The sequence below is a fragment of the Nothoprocta perdicaria genome, unplaced genomic scaffold (genome assembly GCF_003342845.1).
Source record: "Nothoprocta perdicaria isolate Ctin4 unplaced genomic scaffold, notPer1 scaffold_14, whole genome shotgun sequence".
In the NCBI taxonomy this organism is placed as follows: Eukaryota; Metazoa; Chordata; class Aves; order Tinamiformes; family Tinamidae; genus Nothoprocta; species Nothoprocta perdicaria.
The window spans coordinates 1,866,296-1,884,544 of record NW_020454538.1 but is presented as its reverse complement, the minus strand read 5'-3'; the positions used below and the strand labels follow the sequence as shown (position 1 = coordinate 1,884,544).

General features: G+C 45.7%; 1 protein-coding gene across 3 annotated transcripts in view; it reads right to left on the bottom strand.

Moving 5' to 3' along the window:
• MAEA (macrophage erythroblast attacher) overlaps positions 1-17,185 on the bottom strand; it is a 46,677-nt gene extending 29,492 nt beyond the window's left edge. Inside the window, exons 1-2 of one of the 3 annotated variants that reach the window (XM_026034107.1) lie at positions 17,166-17,185; positions 1,648-1,830 (exon numbers count right to left, since the gene is read on the bottom strand). In XM_026034107.1, the coding sequence (XP_025889892.1) occupies positions 1,648-1,755 (108 nt within the window). In that variant the 5' untranslated portion in view covers positions 1,756-1,830; positions 17,166-17,185. Of the gene's footprint in view, positions 1-1,647; positions 1,831-10,094; positions 10,145-17,025; positions 17,115-17,165 lie in introns of those variants that run through there. The other 2 variants (XM_026034105.1, XM_026034106.1) reach the window with 2 other exon arrangements.
• Positions 17,186-18,249: the final 1,064 nt, after the last annotated feature.

Sequence of the window (18,249 nt, the reverse complement as noted above, 5' to 3'; positions counted from 1 at the left end):
CTCATGCCTTCAGAAAGGCTGCAGATCTTCCTCTAAGTCCCTTGATGCAAATATTACTATCGGGACATGCCTTGTTGGCCATGAATAGCACATGAGGGAACAAGCATGTTAAAGGATATAAAGGGATAACCCAAAGGCTAATTTTCAGAACCCAAGAAATCTGCTATGTAGAAAAGTTGTTCTGGTATAGAAAAGCAAGCAGGGTGTCAAAGAAGAGAACCCTCTAACTCCATAATGGCCACCTCAGATCCCTGAGCAGACCCCTGCCTGCAGAAAGGAGGAAACAAAGACCCCACTTGGGTGTAAAGGCCCCGTGGAAAGCTATTATACTTTGCTCCAGGCAGAGTCTACAGAGCAGACAACTGGAGCTGTGGGTTCGGAGCAGGAGCCAGACCGCGGACTCCAGAGGGCTTCACTGTGGGAGCAGATTCCTCTTTGCCCATTGTCCTTTCTGGACAGCTGGGAGGCTCCCCACAGGTTCTCAGGCAGGCAGAAACAAACAAGCAACTACTAAAAATGGAGCTTTGCACCAAAAACCTTCCGCAAGGCCTTCAGACAAATCCCTGCTGCCAGAAAAGGCTTAGCAAGAACATAACTTACTCCTCCACACCATTGTATCGCTACAAGCAGCATCTGCTAACACCTCTTTCAGAACCAGCAGTCTTTTTTTGGCAAATGCCAAGCGAAGAAAATGCATGTTTCAGGACCTCCAAATTCAGACAGCAAATAGAAAAAAGAGCAATTAGATTTAGGACTTCCTTCGCATATCAGCTTTTCAGCACCTCCTTAACCTGTCCAGGCAGAAAACCCCAAATCAACCCGCATGACGTTACTTTCACGTTATGAACCTCCAAGACACTTTCACACGAGAGCTGAAGTCTCATTGTAAGATTTATATTGGTTATTTAAGTATTAACAAAACACTTCTGCTTCCTTTTGTTTTACTTCCAGATCACTGCTCTCAAGCAGGGCATAAAACCCGTAAGCCATCCTTTTAGATGGAAATATCATACACTATTTTTAACTTATTCTTAGAAAAAAAAATCAACACAAATGTGACAGGGGCCTGAAATTTTGGCTACGTTTTAGACGAATGCTGGAGCTTAGCAGTTAGAACAACTTCTCTTGCTAAGATTTGCTTAAATGCTCTCATTAACATTCCCTAGGAACCTTCCAACCTGAAATTTTAGCATTAAAAATGAGTGTTCAAATAACAATGCTGAATAATTTCTGCAAAGAAGCCTCAACAATGCACACAGTATCTCCGCTGGAGTTGCACATTTTCCAAACTCATCTTCTATCTGGCTTTCCCCATGAAGTGATCAGTCAAAGCAAACAGTGCAGACCTTTCCATTTGCCAACAAGAAACGGATACAAATCGACTTGCCTCTGAGGTAAGAAATACCTCTTCAGGGCTGTAAGTGTACATCAATCCTATCACCCAACTGAGATTCATTACAGTTAATCATGAACTAATAGTCAAATCCTGTAAGCACAAATGAAGCAAGACACAGGACTGTTTGATATTTTGCTGGGCTTTCTAAGGCCTTTGTTCATGGTGCCATTAACACTTGCAGCCTGAAAGAAAAATTGAAGTGAATGACATTTCAACTCTGCAAAAACAAAGCGACCCTGAGGGCCACCCACCTTCCTCTTCAGGACGCTGAGTTTTTCGACTACTCCATCGAGGAGACTAACGACAGAATCCACAGCGGGGCAGCTGCTCAGCGTCTTCTCCAGCTCTGCGACCACCATCGTCACGTGGCTCGTCTCTCGGTCAATGTTCTTCTGGGCAGCTCGAAACCGTTTGTTCAGGGTTTCATACGGCACCTAAACGGGCAACATCAGGTTGTTAGAATTTGTGTATCTAAAAAAACCACCACAGCATATACAAGACGACTCTGGTATTTAAGAGGTCTCATTTTATTTGATACAGTTAAAAACATCTGAGTTTCAGGTAACATATTATTAGTCGAGCTTCAGTTCTACCAAAGCCTTTATTTAAGCTCTCTCAGCAAGCAGGTGACACTTCAGAGGACTATGACTAAATATGGACAGCAAATAAAAGCTGAGACAGATTCTTTGCCAATACCAGCTTCCCCTATCCTCCTCTGCAGCAATTCTGGAGCACTAATGGAAACAGATTGAGGAGAACAGAAAGCATAAACGTGCCTCTAAAAGAGAAAGCTACAAATAAGGGATCGTCCTTCAGAACATGAATATTTTAAAAACTTATTTTCCTTGCGAGTTTACAAGAGAAAAGTTATGTCAGACAAGTCACACAATACCTGATTAGAAAAAGTTATACATAGCACTCCAATAGTTCTTAAGGAAATAAAAAGAAATCTACCTGCTTCTTTCCATAAAGGACCAATCTTTAGTATTAACTCTAGCAGTGCCCTAAGTGCCAAGAAAAGCTCTAGGTAAGTAAGGTTTCTTTTAGTGAAAAAGTCTACACAGCTTAAACTTAATAGATGGTTAAATTCATCTACAACTCCATTCCTTAACTTGGAGCCACACAAGTGCTGAAGATCTCCAGTTCTCCTACTTGTCCCATGACTTCATCATCACCACCCATATCAAACTGATACTGACATCCACTAAAAACACCAAGATGAGAGGAATATAAAACCTCTTCCAGTATTTTATACAGCAAGTTCAAGTTAGACACTTACTCTTATACTGCTCCCATGATATTACTTCCAAAAGAGAGTCCAAGTACTTTAAATAAGAAATTCTATTATTTAAGAGCTCTCATGGTAACAGGAATTTTGAAACCAAAGACATTCCAGTGTAGATAATACAAATGAAAGAGCCTTGCTAGCTAAATCATGGCTTTGATGAATAGAACAGCAAACAACCAGATTCCACATATTGAAGTGAACCAGGAAACTCTCATCACAGTGACACATATCATGCATATGTTTGATTATAGATCATTCAAGTATATCACTTCTGATCAAGTATATAAAGTTTCCTTTTATTCTTTCCAATGATTTGTATGCCATACACTGTATCCTTGAGTTGCGCTCGAGAAGGAAGGACGATGCTGCACAACCACCACGTCAGGAACTGGATTTCGCTCAGAATAAGGAAGGCGACACAGAGTATTTGCCTCCCAACCCTCTGCACAGCCTACAAGACACAGCATCACCTCCAGCAGAGGCATAACACAAGGATGCTCCTCATGAGATATAACAGGGATTCTCTTTCACTCCAAAGAGCTAAAACAACGTATGAGATGTTTCAGGCATCTCAAACGAGAATGAGAAGATGGAAGAATTCTCTGTCACAGGCCATGTTAGGCTAAAACAACTTTTCCCTTACCCATCTTCTCCCCAATCCCTTCCACCACAAAACCCAAAGAAACTGAAACCACATTAAAGCAATCAAACAAACAATTACACTCAGCTTAAGTTGACATGAGCAGCCCTTAAGTGCATATATAAGCACCTTTTATTCCGTCTTTGGTTCTTATTTTCCTTCTCTGTTTCCAAAGAGGAGATGAAACCTTCGGGCTGCACAGATCCAACAGGTGTCCCTGCAGGGACTGCTTCTAAACCGTGCCCTTGCAAACAGCTAAGCTTCTCTCCCCAACTCCAAGGTTTGGTGCCAGACAGCACCAGGACAATTTCTGTCCCCCTTTTTCCCCCCTTCCAGCTTGTCTTATAATCAATTGAAATTATTTCCCTCAGTTACTTTCATCTACTATGCTTAATTTCTGCAAGAATTCTGCTAACGAGCTTTCCACGCCACTCTGGAGAGTCACTTCAGTCAACGCTGCCAGAAGCTGCTATTGCTCTGAGGTATCTCAGCTTGGCTACCTAATTTGAGACAGTGTTTTTCAGAACACTCCGTGCAGCAATCAATGCAATTGGACTCAAATCTGGTCAGTTTGAAGATCTTGGCGCCAATCTCCTTTTCCTCGGTCTCTTATCGGCCCAAGAGCAGCAGCACTTCCTGCTTCCCATGCTCGGGCTCTTGGCGTGCAAATTGCTGGCACAGCCCGTGTTCATGTGACGCTCAGAACAACTAGGCCTTCTATCTCCACCGACATCCTTAGATATTATTTATATCGTGCTGAGGTGCATGAGATATCTAAAGCTGTCTCATCCTTTTCTTTTCCTCCCCACCAAAGATTTGAATATTCATTGCAAAAGAGCCTGGAGGTTTCACTAGGTTTTACTAAATAAATCTAATGCCAAATGTAACTTTCAGGTGATATCTCAAAGGAAAATAACTTAAAAATATTTACTATCAATTTATGATCTGTACAAGCACTCCTTACCAAAGTTTTCTGTAACTTGCATTGACACGATTGTCATTATGAAAGTAGTAATTTTTAGAAAAAATATTTGTAAGCTATATTCAGAAGCAGCTTTTACACTTACTTAGAGGACTAATGCTACAAAGGCCAGAATTTTGAAATTGCAGTGCCTCAGTGCCTTCGAGAGCACCTCACCCCGGCTGCAGCTTGATCCTTCGATTCCTCAGAGCTTACACAGCATCTGAAGCCCAGGAAAGAGTCAATCTCCTCCAAGTGCTTTGCTTTATCACACAATTCTTTCACGTTTTAGTCACTACATCAGTAAGCTTATTTTTTCCTCAAATAAGGCAAGTATCTGCAATAAAGTGTGTAAATATGGGAGGAAAAGTAAAGCAGCAGCGCTTTGGAAAAGGCAATTCTGGGAAGATTCTAGATTAGAGTTCACCATTATTCCCAGGTATTATAGTACCCAGCCTGGATTACACAACTATTCTTAAGAACAGGACCGGTCTGCAGAATGCAGACCAGGAATCACAGCTTTAAAGGGACAGGACATGGGGAAAGTGGAGAATAAAAAGGAACACAAAGCACATTTGAAGCAATGCTGTAAGAAACGCACTGGGGCAGAGCTCAACAGCAGCTTCTGCTCATGAGAGTGCACAAACCACCCGAGCTGCCCTGTGCCCGGAGCACACAGGAGGAGGCAGAGCACAGACGCAGAGCGTCCGCAGGCAGCGCCCTGGGTCAGCATCAATAATCGATGCCACTTCTTGCTCACTGGCTTCCCCGGCTGCAGATGCTGCAGTACGTACTAAAACAGGACCAGCTTGAGGCAAAATTTCTTTTCATTAGGTTTAAGTTATAACAACCTAGGCAAACTGGGGAAAAATACACTACTTAGAGCAGCAGGACAGAGCTCCACCGTGGTTGGGCAGCTGGGTTGAGGGAGAAGGAAACAACAACTGCAGGACTTTGTCAGAGGCAGCTTTTAACAGGACAGGTAACAAGGCAAGGGTGTTAATAGCTGCACCTTTAGCCCACCCCCAGTTTGCTTCCAGTCCATAAATGCCAGTAAGGCAGCAGGGCAGGAATGACTCGTTCGAGTCATGAAGGACACGCTGGCTAAAGCAGGTGGTTCAAATTATAAAAGGAAATATCTACAGTTGCATAAGACAGAAAATTTGAGTATCTTTAAGCATACTGAAATTATCTACTAAATATTTCTATCAAATTTGCAACAAGTCCCTTACTGAAACTTTCTTGGTTCCTCTGAATGAATATAAAAATTAGAAAATGTTAAGTATTAAACATTTGTATATATCGTAACCTGATAGTCAACAAGTTCTATTACATTTAACAAACTGTAGGTAGTTCCTAAGTGCTTCTTAAAAGCTTATTAAAAAAAAAAGATCATGAAGTTGAACCACTTAACTCCTTACACAGCAGCACAGAACACACCACACGCTTTATCTTCACAGTTGCTATCAAGCATTTTAATGACATTTTTCATTTTTCTCCTTAAAAATTTCTACATACATCTACAGGCACATACCAAATACTCTGCCCATGCTTCAGATAAACAGACTGTCCATAAATACTCCGGGCTCAGTCAAGCTCTCCTCTGCACACTCAGAAACTGGCTTAAAGCACACGCCGTAGGGAGGGATCTTTCAGGGTCTTGAACAATACAGGAAGGCAGAGCAAAACACAAATCATTTTCCCTTCACACAAGTTTCTTAATTATAATGATCAAAGCCCAACTAAGCCCCATCCCCCGAGTGGCATTGACACAGTAGCGGTCAGATAACCAGGCTGGACTTTCTGATGCTGCTTTTAGCATCTTGAATTCCGCTAAGCGGCTTAAGGGAATCCCGAGAACGCCGCAAAGTTCCAGCGGTAACACAGAGCCCAGCGCCTGCGTTCAGGATGGGGCTTCTCATCCGTGAAGCATTTTGGTTTCTGGACCAAGTGAAGACCCAGTCCCAAGCAGAGCACACAGCAACAGTGCAAGAACACGGTGACAAAAGAAAAGATTAGTTGTGGCAACATCTTCTTGGCAGAAATGATGCCAGAGCCATCCAGGCAGGATGGGGAAAAGCATTCGGTGCCACAGCTGCTCGGCTGGAAACCCAGCACCAACACTCACCCATCAGCGCCCTTTGTATTCAACCTCCTGGCCTAGCTGCAGTTCAGCCTAGTCAGCACCTAATGACAAGGGTTTTACAGGCTCAGCAGCAGCACAGGGAAGGTAAAGAAAAACCATCTGCAGAGTGGAGCAGGTGAGCTAGCAAGAAAGGCCAAGCCAGATTCGGTCAGTCCTAAATGCAGCCGTGGCCTTCACTGGCCAGCTCTGCTCTCAAGCCCCCCAGGATCCCACTCCAAGTGAAAAATACGAGGCCATGCTGGAGATGCTAGGGATCTATAATTCCATAGGAGCAGAGTGGAGGATATTGATGGTGATACTGCAAGGCTGCTCTTATTTTTATGGTCATGGTGACAGAGGAAGCCCTCAACGACTGTAACAGGCAGGTATTACACCTCTTCCAAGAGGAAGAGGTAGAAGGGTCAGGGAAGCCGTTCCTCTGAGGAAGAAAGTTGATGGAGAAGTTCTGGGAAAATTAAGGAACAAGTTTTGACAGAAGCCGTTTCCAAGCTCAAAGATCACTAGGAACAGCCAGCACAGGTCCACCATGAACAGAATAGTCCAGATACCCTGTTTGTTTTTTGTGATGAGATGATTACCTGACAGGAAAAGACAGGAGAGCACTGGCATTCTTGCTAAGCTCAGCAAGCTCTGTGGAACGGTCTCCTTCCATACTCTTGCTGGCAGATGGGGGAAACATGGACTGGATGGCCAGAATATAGCATGGTTGAAGAACAGGCTGAAAAGTCTGACTCAAAGAATTACAGTTAGTGGTTTAAAATCCAACTGGTGGCCAGTTATAAGTGTTTGATTTTTGAAGAATGCTACCAGCTTCAATATCAATTTTGTCATCAACAAGCTGCAAACCATGACAGAGCATCTCCTCACTAAGTCTAGAAAGGACAAGAACCTGGGGGAGTGACTGACATGCTGGACAGATGAGCTGCTGCTGGGGAAGCTGACCAGCCAGAGAAATAGGGCAACATGAACTTCAGAAATTCAACTTGTCCAAGAACAGAGCCCAGCCACCACCGCACTCATCAGTACAGGCTGGGGACTGATCGGCTGCAGGGCAGCTCTGCAGAAGATGCAGAGATCCTGAGCGACAACAAGTTGGACCAAAGTCAGCAACAAGCTCCTGTAGCAAAGAATATTAACCACATATCAGGTCGCATTAGCAAGAGTGAGGTCAGTGGGTAGAGAGCAGTGATTATCTCCTCTGCTCAACGCCCCAGCAGACCCAGCTGGAACCAGCCCCTGAGATGTTCAACTCCTAGTCTCAGCCATAGTGGAACTGAGAGCAGATAGGCCACAGGCTGCTTCATTCCCATAAACTCTGCTTGTTGTCACTGACCTGCAGAATTTTAGCACCTGCAACATCCTGTGCTGAGGTATTTCACAGCCTTAGGCACTGTGTGAAGAAACATTGCTTTAAACATTGCTTTGTTTTTGACTCCTTATCTGCTAGCCTTATTTGACACCCTTTTGTTCTTGTTTCAAGAAAAAGGGAACTTGCACTCTCTCTGCTCTTCATGCTGTCTCTTTGAAGGCTGAAATACCTCTATCTCATTCCTTGAAGCCACTCAATCATTCTTTCTGCTTCTCTGTTAAGGTTTTCCAGTTGTACTACATCCATTTTCAACTTAAGGGAAGGGAAAAAACAGGAATAACATCTACTATTCAAGCAAGTGACAAAGCACAAATTCTTACTGAAAGCTGAATAACGACACTCTCCATTTTCTCCACCTTCCCACTTTGATGACAATTTTGTCCCTAATTAAGCTGATTGTTCCCCGAAAACATTTATTATAACCCTCCAGATCTCATCTAGCAATAACTTCAGTCAATTATTTCACACAAGATTAGGATTGGTTTCTCTTCCACCATACTTTGTTATTCTACATTTACCTGCACCAATTTCATCTACCCCTTAAGCCTCGAATGACTCTTCTACAGTGCTTCAAACTTGGGACTTGCTCTTGTTTGTAACATCAACCCCACCAATCCTGGGAGACTCCAGCAGAGCCCGAACAGGAATCTCCTTCCATTACAGAGCCTGGCTACTAATTCCTGCTGCTCCTTTCCCATCTCCTGACCAGTTCCCCAGGCACGCGAGGGCTTCCCTCTTCTTTACTTAAGTGTTCCCAGGGGTTCCCAATAAGGGATGGTTTCAAAACACATTCACTAACATGAAAAGACCATTAACAAAATCTCCCTTTCTCAAATTATTGTTTTTTCAAAGTAGTTCAATATCTTTGCCTGAAAGGACTCTCCTTTACAAAAGTCCTTAACTATCCTCTATTATCTCGTATTTACTCACATAGGGCAGTACTTCTGCATCAATCAATACGCTGTTCACTGGAAGAGGATAGAAATGAAATCTGTACTAAGCTCCCTACTAGGGCTTTACTTAGGAGCACTGAAACAAAGTCTGTTTTGTCCTCCTTTCACAATTATCCTGGGGAGAAAAAAAAAAAAAGAAAAAACCAAAAAACCCTCAGATGTTCTTGAAGAAAAACACATTTAGCAGCAGCAAATAGAGAATTATATTGAGGACTGGATACAGGAGAAAGGGATCTTTGCAGAGATAAATAAGCTTATTTGCAAATAACTGTTGCATTCCCCATTCTTATGTAAGAGTTTAGGGTGTTATACCAAAGACACTTTAGTGTAGTTCTACATCATGAGCTACAGGTACAGGCCAACAAGCAACAAGCTTTCCAAACTGACACAGTCAAACTGAAATAAACTGCAAATATTTCTTTTGTAATCAGTATTTTGTGAAAAGTCCATGAAAAATCCATGTCTGAGCAAAGACAAGCCCAAACACAAAACTTCTATTCATCTGTATTGAACTGATGCTGGTCCTTCACCACAGTAGCTTCTCAAACAACTCTGGGGTCACACGTACCACATGATCACACAAACACTCGAAATTCCCTCCCTGCTTGGCAGGATTGAGACCAAAGAAGCACAAATAAAACAGCAATCAAACATCACAAAGAGTAAATCCTTCTACCATGTCAGAACACTAAAGCATTTTTTACTCAGCAACTGTGCTGGACTTTAATATAGGAACGAGTATATAGTTTGCGTATAGGAGAAGGAAATACAAGTGCAGGTCCAACCTGGGTTAGCATTCAGTTGTTTGCAGTACTTCAGAAAGAAATGTCACAACTGGAAGGAAAAAGTTTGTACTTCTGTAAATGAAAGTAGATCCATTAATCTTTCCCTAGCCTCCTGTTAGCAGGAATTTTCAAAGATTAATTTCTAAAAGCTGTGATTTTGGCAGAGCATCTGCACAGGCAGCATAAAAGTGTGTTTCACATAGGTTTGCAGTTCTGTAAAAGAACATCTGATTTCCTCAATCTCTGGGAAAAGAGGTTAACCACGTCTAACTTTATGGCAGTACCAATTCATATGCAGGAAACTTATCAGTAAAGTCAAGGCATAATTTTATTAGCAGGAATACTTATTTCACATTATAATCTCCCATCTGAAAGCAAATCAAACTCCTTGCCACACAAAACACACGGTAGCAAAACACAGAAATATTTGCATTGCATTTTTTTTCAAGTGATCCCCATTACAGGCATAAGCGTGCTCGAAAGGGATATTTTTAAAGCTCTGAAGCATGTGAAGTCAGATGGGGGAGGGGGAAAGAAGATTTAAGAAAAATCCTACCAGATTAGGTGGGGAAACGATTACAGAACTACGCTCTCCTTTCAAGGGCCAGAAGAAAAGATGCTTCTTCTTCTCAACTGTGTTAGCTTATAAAACCTAGAAAGTGCCAGAGATTTGCATAAATCCACAGGTCTCCAAGTTAAACCAATCAAGAAGAGGTATAAATGAGCTTTTACAAACTGCATATGCTATTTTAATGTAAAATTTTAAGCCTGGCCATAGATAAGAAGTGAGAAGTGAGGAAACTTTTTCAAAAACCAGAAGCAAGGACACATAGCTCTTATGCAAGAGCAAGCTAAGTATGGAGAACTGAATAAATAAATAAAGCATTATGAATAAAGCATTTCCTAAGTAATTTAAAAACAAGAGTAAGTATCAGAACTTGTGACTTGGCAAAGAAACACCTTTGAGTGTGGAGCTGTTTCCTTTAGGCCAAATTAGTTCATCACGCTCACCATCAACATAGCGGAAGGTACAAACACGACATATGATGGTATTTGAAAAGAAGGGGCAGGCTACAGTAAATTATTGCAAGCCCCCCCTCAAAGGGATTAAAGCACTTCTAAGTGGAATTACTGAAATTCTTAAGATTAGCATTCTTTATTTCTTCATCTGGATTTCTTAGACTATTTGAGTTCAGTCAGCACCATAAATCACTGAACTCACCTAGAAGTGAGAACAATATCATGACCTACTCACAGAAAAAAAAAATCTGATTTGCAACTCCCTTCAGATAATATGTTTTGTTAGTTTTAGGCAAAATTGGAAAAGAACTGAAAGTTAAGAAAAAGGATAAGTAGTATATTTCAGAAATGCAAGACTTGGAATAACGAATAGATAGATCTAGGTTTAATTAGACACAAACATGAATATAAATTCTCAGAGTTCATTCACAAAGCAAAAGACACAAAGTAATTTCACAAGCCTCCATTGATTTGGAGATTATATGGGTTTTCTTTTTTTAATTACAAAATATTAATGCTTTTTAAAACACTCTTCATGTTTTTAAAATGTAAAGCCTAACACTTAAGTATAAACATGGCAGCTTTTCAACAGTACTGGACACTTAGGAACAGCTGTGTCTAGGAAGAAAACATCATTATAATACGCAGAACAGCTAATTTAGCACAGGACAGAATTAATGGTGAACATTTTTCAACCATCCATCTGCTATCTAAAAATGTTTACACGAGAGATGCAATTACAGTACCTCAAAATATTATCCTTTGATACAAACTGCTAGCAACATATTTCTGGCTACATATCTATACACCTTAGAAATCTCTGCACAAGTTCTTCAGCAACAAAATTCATCAAGTGCTTTAGAAAAGCCATTTTAGGCTTATATAACAGTGTCTTGCATCCTTATATAAGCAAATTGACGGCCATTTTAGAGGCCTGCCTCAAGGCACACCGAGGACTCAGAGACTGGTCATTCTCGTTACACTCATTCACAGCTGCCACCTTGGGCCCAGCTCTTTGAGAGAACTTTCCTCGTGTTTCTCCTTTCAGTAGAAATATCTGAGTGCAGAGGAAAAGCTCAGCTTTCCCCCTGCCCAAAGGGTAAGCTCAGCTGCTAAGCTAAGGCCACACAGCAGCTCTGGGTTCAGAACAAGTCCCTGCACTTGATTAGGCCCTTCTTTTCATCTCTATTTGTTCAATTTAATCACTGTATCACCTCTAAAATGAAAGAGTGTATCTTCCCTTGTGCTTGCAAAGCCCAAACACCATCATATTGGTTATAACATATAGGCTATGGAACCCATTTCTAACCACACTGCTCCCAAATAAGAGGAAATAAGAGGATTTCATCAAACAACTTAGGGTTATAGGTTCAGCAGTTCAATATGAGAAAATATGAATGATCACAGTTCTATTTGATATATCATCTCAAGTAACTGAGTTCTTATTGAAGCTCATAACATCTTTTGCAACTAAATTTTACCCACTGATCACTCTCAAAATGAAAGCTGAGATGAATGTATAATGTGAAGATCTACTGGATATTGTAACATCACAATAAAACTTTGCTTTACTTAAATAAGCTAAGCACATCAGATGGAATCAGAAAACCCTCAAACCAGTCTATTTCCTAGTCTGAGTAATTAAACAGTTCTATATAGCATATCTTTGGGCTACATGCTACAGAAGCCCAAGGATATAATGAAGCTTACTCCTAAGCTTACAAAGGCTATGGATTTTACCAGCACATCACATTAGCAAATACACATCGGCCAAAATAATTCTCCCCTATGCTTACAGTCCCAACAATGCAGGATCGTGTTGATTAGTGGATCAACTACTGTAAGAAAAAGGTGTGAAAGATTTAGAAAGTTGAGAGATAAGATTAAAAAAAAATTATACGGGGTGGTCCATATCATCCAGGAACAGATTCCACTCATCACAGAAAGCTGTGAACACTTCCTACATACTAAGATAGTTTCAAGCATTTACCAGGTCATCTTTACCTCTACTGTTCAGCTCTAGGGAAGAGAAAGGAAAAAAAAAAAAAGCACTATATAGATAATCAAAGATTTCCCAGATGTTCTGATTTTACAATTACATTTCAAGACCCTCCCCTAGCATACCAGCCACCAAAGGATGCGGTATTTCTGTAGGAAAAGACTCACAGAAGTCAAGCAGAGAAGATCACAGAGCACTGTCCTGTCCAAGCACCCCATAATGTGAAGAGCAGTAACAATTTAGGACTGAGGCTGCAGAACCTAACATGAGCTGTGCTGCAAAACGCTTGTAAATATTTGTCTTCAGTATTTTCCTACAGGGACAATACTGCACTGATAAACACACAGCATCCCCAGCTTACACCAACACTACTATTTACTGGCTTATACTGTGTTTTCTTCCTTCATTAATCACTGTAAAATGTATTTCATTGAGAGACAGGCAGGGGATAAATGAGACTAAATCTCTCTGAATCGAGCACCTACTCTAGTTGCTTTCGGAAGTACCAGGATATCAGAATTTGCCTGGAACACAGCGGCACGTGAGGCTGACTGCAGAAGCCCAGCAGGATGAGACACGTCACGCTGCTTTGTTGACATGGACTCATGACTCGTCATGCTGCAAGACAGGAAGCATCATTTAATGTACAGCGAGCTGGCGAGTACCCCAGTTTTGAAGATGAGTCCAGCTTGACACAGGACTGTCCACTTGAGCTAGCACAGACCTGAGTTATTGATTCACCACTCTGCCTGAGCAGCTACTCACAAGTCAGGTAGGGATCCTCTGTGCTGCTGCCTGCTGATATTCTGAAGTGCCCTTTAGTGCTCTGCGACTCCTGCCTCCTCAGTTTGCCTGAACCACATTCATTGAATTGCTTTTGCTGATATTACTGTCAAAGTTTTCATATGACAGAAGTACAATAGGCCATTGGTGCTACTTTTTTGTCTAAGTAAAAAAAAAACTAAAGCTAAAACCCAACAAGTTATATTTAAGCTTATAAAGGAAAAAAAACAAGTAGTACAATCAATCATTTTGTTTGTCATGAAAGCCAAAATAAATCCTGGGCCTTTTCTGACTTAATGGAAAAAGCAGTGGGCCTGAACTGTTTGGTATGGCCATTAATGGCTCAGAAGACGGCAGAGAGGGCCCCTCAGCAACTGCTCCGGGCAGAGTTAGGAGGGCTGCGGTGCTGCCACTCCCAGGGCAGCCCAGGGAAGCAGAAACATGGGAACAGATGGGGAAAGGCAACGTCCTGCACGTGGGGAAGAACAAACCCCAGCACCAGCAGTCCTGGTGGGTGGACAGCAGGAACATGGGTCTGACGGGGCTGTCGACGGTCCCGGGCTGTGTCAGGCCGAGTGGAGGTGCCAGGCCCAGCTCTGGGTGCTCCAACCCAACACACAGCACAGGCCACCTGCAGCAAGGCCAGCGAGGAGCCACGGGCACAGCTGAGGGCTTGCAGCAGAGGCCAAGCCTGTTTAGCCTGGAAAAACATGAAGACCTGGGGGAATCTTATCAATGTGTGTAAATACCTGATAAGAGGTAGTAAAGAAACCAGCAGACTCTTCCCAGTGGCCCCCAGTGAAAGGGCAAGAGGCCACAGGAACAAACCAAATTACGGGAACTTACATCAGAGCAATGTGCTGAGCAACCTGCTCTAGGTTACCCTGCTCGGAGCAGGAGGCTTAGCCTAGACGATCCGAGCTCCCTTCCGACTTGGGCAACTCTGTGAACCCAGGTCAGAAACAACGTAGCCTTTGATCTATTTCCCTATCTGTTCCGCTCTGTACCAATCAGATAAACTTTTCCAGCAGAAATTAATATTGGATTAAATCTGCTGCCAATATTTTTCCTTCCCACAGCTGCCAACTCTCCAAGCCAACCAGCAGCTCTGGGAAGGTGCTTAGCTCTCCTTCAGATCAGCTGCCTCCAAAGCAACTCAGCCCAGCAAACCCAAAGCTTATCAGAGCCTTCCCCCAGCCCGCAGCCCAGATAAGAGTGTCTGCAGAAGTGCTCATCCCTGTTTCCAGGTATTCCCTCTTTTCAGCCGGGGTTTTACTCTCTTCAAGTAGCTACCTCCATCTAACAATTATTTATGCTTCTAAAGATATGGACAAATTATCTAGCTTCCTGTCATCACTTCTTTATTAGTGCTTCAGCAAAGAACTGTGACAACAATGTCAGCATTCACTCATGTTTTAACTCGCTGGCTTGCACATTATGTGCTTTCAGGAGAGACCAGCACAATTTCTGTCATTTCTATCATGCATCTTCTTGGAAAAAGGATAGGACCTTGTTGTCCTTGACAAAGGGGCAAGGGAGACGGGCGGGAGGAGAACAGCAGAATAAAATATTTAAGTATTATTCTGTGCACTTAACTGCTTCCCCGGGTTCAGCTAAACAAGGCAATTCATTTCTCTTGAGCTGAAGTACTGGTGAGCGGCTGGGGCACTTCCAGTGCTGAAGGGTCCACCATTGGGCTCCGTGTCAGGGATTTCCCTCTGCAGTTTTAAGCACTTTCTGGTTTGGAAGGCGCCCCGTGGAACATGCTGCAAGCACAGAGCTATTGCACAACTATTATCTAGTGATGTTGGCATGAGGAAGTCAGAGGGAGGAAACAGGAAGGATATAAATACAAGACGACGATCTTTTATATTTTAACCACATGAGGGAAAAATACCAATGCCCAAAGCCCTAAGAAAATATCTTAACTGTCACACAGGTAACCACTAAAAAAATGCTATGTATTAGTTTCACACAGAGTTGGAATAAGCTAGAAATAAAAATTCATGGGCTCAGTCCCAGAGAGCTTTAGGTACTTGGCTCCTGCAGAAGGGAGCAGGATTTGACCTGCACACGATTCTGTGAACTTTAGTCCTAGCACTCATTTCCCCTTGCTGTCTTTTCACCTGCACTACTAAAATATTTTGATATATGACTCAGGAACATTCAAGGAGATATATCCAAGAGATGTGGAGCAGATAGTTTTTGTTTCTTTTTAACAAATAAACAAAAAAAAAAGATACCATTAAAGACTACAGGAACAACCTCGAAGTTGAATGAATACTGAGAAGCATCAATAAACAACACTTTTCCTAAGTAATTGTTTCAAGAGTTTCACTGCAAGGGTGTTTCACTTTTTTTCCCCCCCTATTTAAATATTTAATTTCCCAATACTACAAACAACATTCCATTCTCTTCTGTATGTTTGGTTAAGATGTCTGAGGGAAGAGCCCTTGAAAAATATCCTAAGATTCTGTCCAAAATAATCTCTACCTTTTAAATGGCTGGCACTCTGACAACTCATCTGAAGTCATAACCAACAAAACAAAAACTCGCTGATTCTCCCTGCCAGTAATTTTTCAGGAATGCAAGAAGCAGAGCTGCGATAACAACTTGCGCACATCTAAAATGCAGCCTTAAGATGCTCTTCTTACCATTAAATGCCATCACATTGCTCCGGCTGCGGAAGGACTAGAACACTCTTTAAAGATATATTAGAATTTGAGGCTGATACTGCTAGGTTAAAGTACTTGAAGCGGACAGGAAAGAAGCTTTTGCAGGTAAAATTGGAATCAGCATTTTGTCCTTTTCCTTGCTGTTGGGAACCAAGCGGAGGCAGCAGGGAGGGTGGAGAACGCGGACATGCCGAGCAAGAACATGGCTAGAAACGCTGCAAAACAAACACAGCCCAACGCCCCGCGCCTGCGGGAGCGCAGCACGAGCTGGGCACCGAGAAAGGAGAGAAAGGGGGAAAGTTCCCCCGGCACCGACAGCTCCTGCACGCGGGGAGCGCCCACACAAAGGACGCGCCGCCGCGGGCGCGGGGCCGCCGCTCGGAACAAAGCTCCGCGCCGGCCCCGGGCCGCGGCCCCCGCTCGCCCTGCCCGGCGCCGGACACCCCCCCGGAGCCCAGCGCCAACGCTGCCCTTGCCGCAGGGCCCGCGCCGCCGCCTCCCCCGCCGGGCCCTTTATGCTCCGCAGCTCCGCTCCATCTTCGGGGAGAGCCAGGGAAGCGGGGATCCATGTTGTGCCACCGCCACCCCGCCTCCCCCTCGTCCCTTAACAACGCCACGTAGCTGCCGCTCCTCAGCGGCGAGCTCGGCGCGGCCCAGCGACCCACCGCGATAGCGGCGATAACAACGGCCGTTAACGGCACAGCCCCCCCGGCCCGGCGCCGGGACCCACCTGCCCCCTCGGCCGCCGCCTCCCGCCGCCTCGGGGCCGCCCCCCGTCCCCTCGGGGCGGGCGGCCCCGGGAGAGCGGCGCGTGCCGGGCGGCCCTGGCGCGGGGGCGGGAGCGGAGGAGGGCGCCCGGCCTCGCCGGGGCCCCCGCGGTGGGTGGGTGGGTGTGTGTATGGGGGGGGTGGGCGGCTGGACAAGCGCCCCGCTCCCCGCCGGCGCTGCCCCAGCGCGGCGGCCGCTGCCTCGGCGCCCGCCGCCGGTGCGAGCGGCGGCGCGGCACCCACCTTGAGCGTGGGGTACTCCTGCACCTTCAAAGTCATTGAGAGCTGGGCAGCTGACTCCTGCACCGCCATCTTGGAGCGGGCACCGGCCTCCCCCCCGCGCCAGCCCTCCTGCGGCCCGCCCCGCCCGCGGAGCCACCTACCGCGCGCGCGGCATGCCGGGAACTGCGGCGCCGCCTCCGCCCCATGGCTGGGGCGCGCGGGCTGCACCAACGGGCTCGCCGCCCCTCTGCCTCCCCCCGCCGCTGCTACCGCGTGGTACACTCCGCGGGAACCGTGCAATCCACCAATAGCAGCGGCTTTTACGCACACCCCCGTCCCGAACGCTTTGACATCCCCTCCTAAGCTTGAGATGCCGCACCTGATTGGTCCACCCGAGGGAATGGGCGGGAGCGGTTGGAGGCGCGGACAAATCGAGTAGGATGACGACACCGAGGCGGGCGGGGCGTTCAGGGCTTGATTGACACATGGCCGCAATAGAGAGGCCTTTCCCCTGGGCCAATCAGCGTCTGCAGCAGCGCCGAAATGGGCGGGACCTAAAAGTAAATTTTGCCGGTGACTCCGAAGCGGCCGTTTAACAACCCCTGCCGCGGGAGGGCGGGGGGCGGGGCGAGGAGGCGGGGCCCGGAGGCGGGCCCCGCCTTGACAGGCAGGCGGTCGAGCCAATGGCTTCGCGCGTCCCGTCTGACGGGCGTGAGGCTGCCCCAATGGGCGACCGCAGCGGGGCGGGGCGGCGGCGCGGCGTGCGGCCGTGTGTATATGGGCCGGGGCAGGGCGGGGGGCCGGGCCCTAGTAAGTTCCGCGGGGAGGAGAGAGCGAGTGGGAGTCAGTGAGGCGGAGGCGGCGGGAAGCGGTTTAAATAGCGGAGACAGCGTGAGTGCCCTTCCCCCCGGCTCCCCGCGCGCCGCCGCCCCGCGGGGCGCCGCGCCCGGGCCGCGCCGCGCTCACTGTGCGCGCCCGGGCGGGAGCGGCTGCCCCGGTCCCGCCTTCCCCGGGGCTGGGAGGGCACCGGGTTCGGGGGGAGAAAAGGGGAAGAGTTTGGGTGCTTTCAACTTTTTATTAATCGTTTAATTATTTGGTTTTGCCGGGATGGGGCTGCGGGTGCCCTCCGGCTGCCGCCTGCCGCGCTCGCAGCCGCCCCCGCGGCGGGACGGGGCGCGTAACGGCCGGGCGCGTGGGAAGGGCCCGCTCCCGCGCAGCGCGGCGGGGCAGTGAACGCTCGGGAAG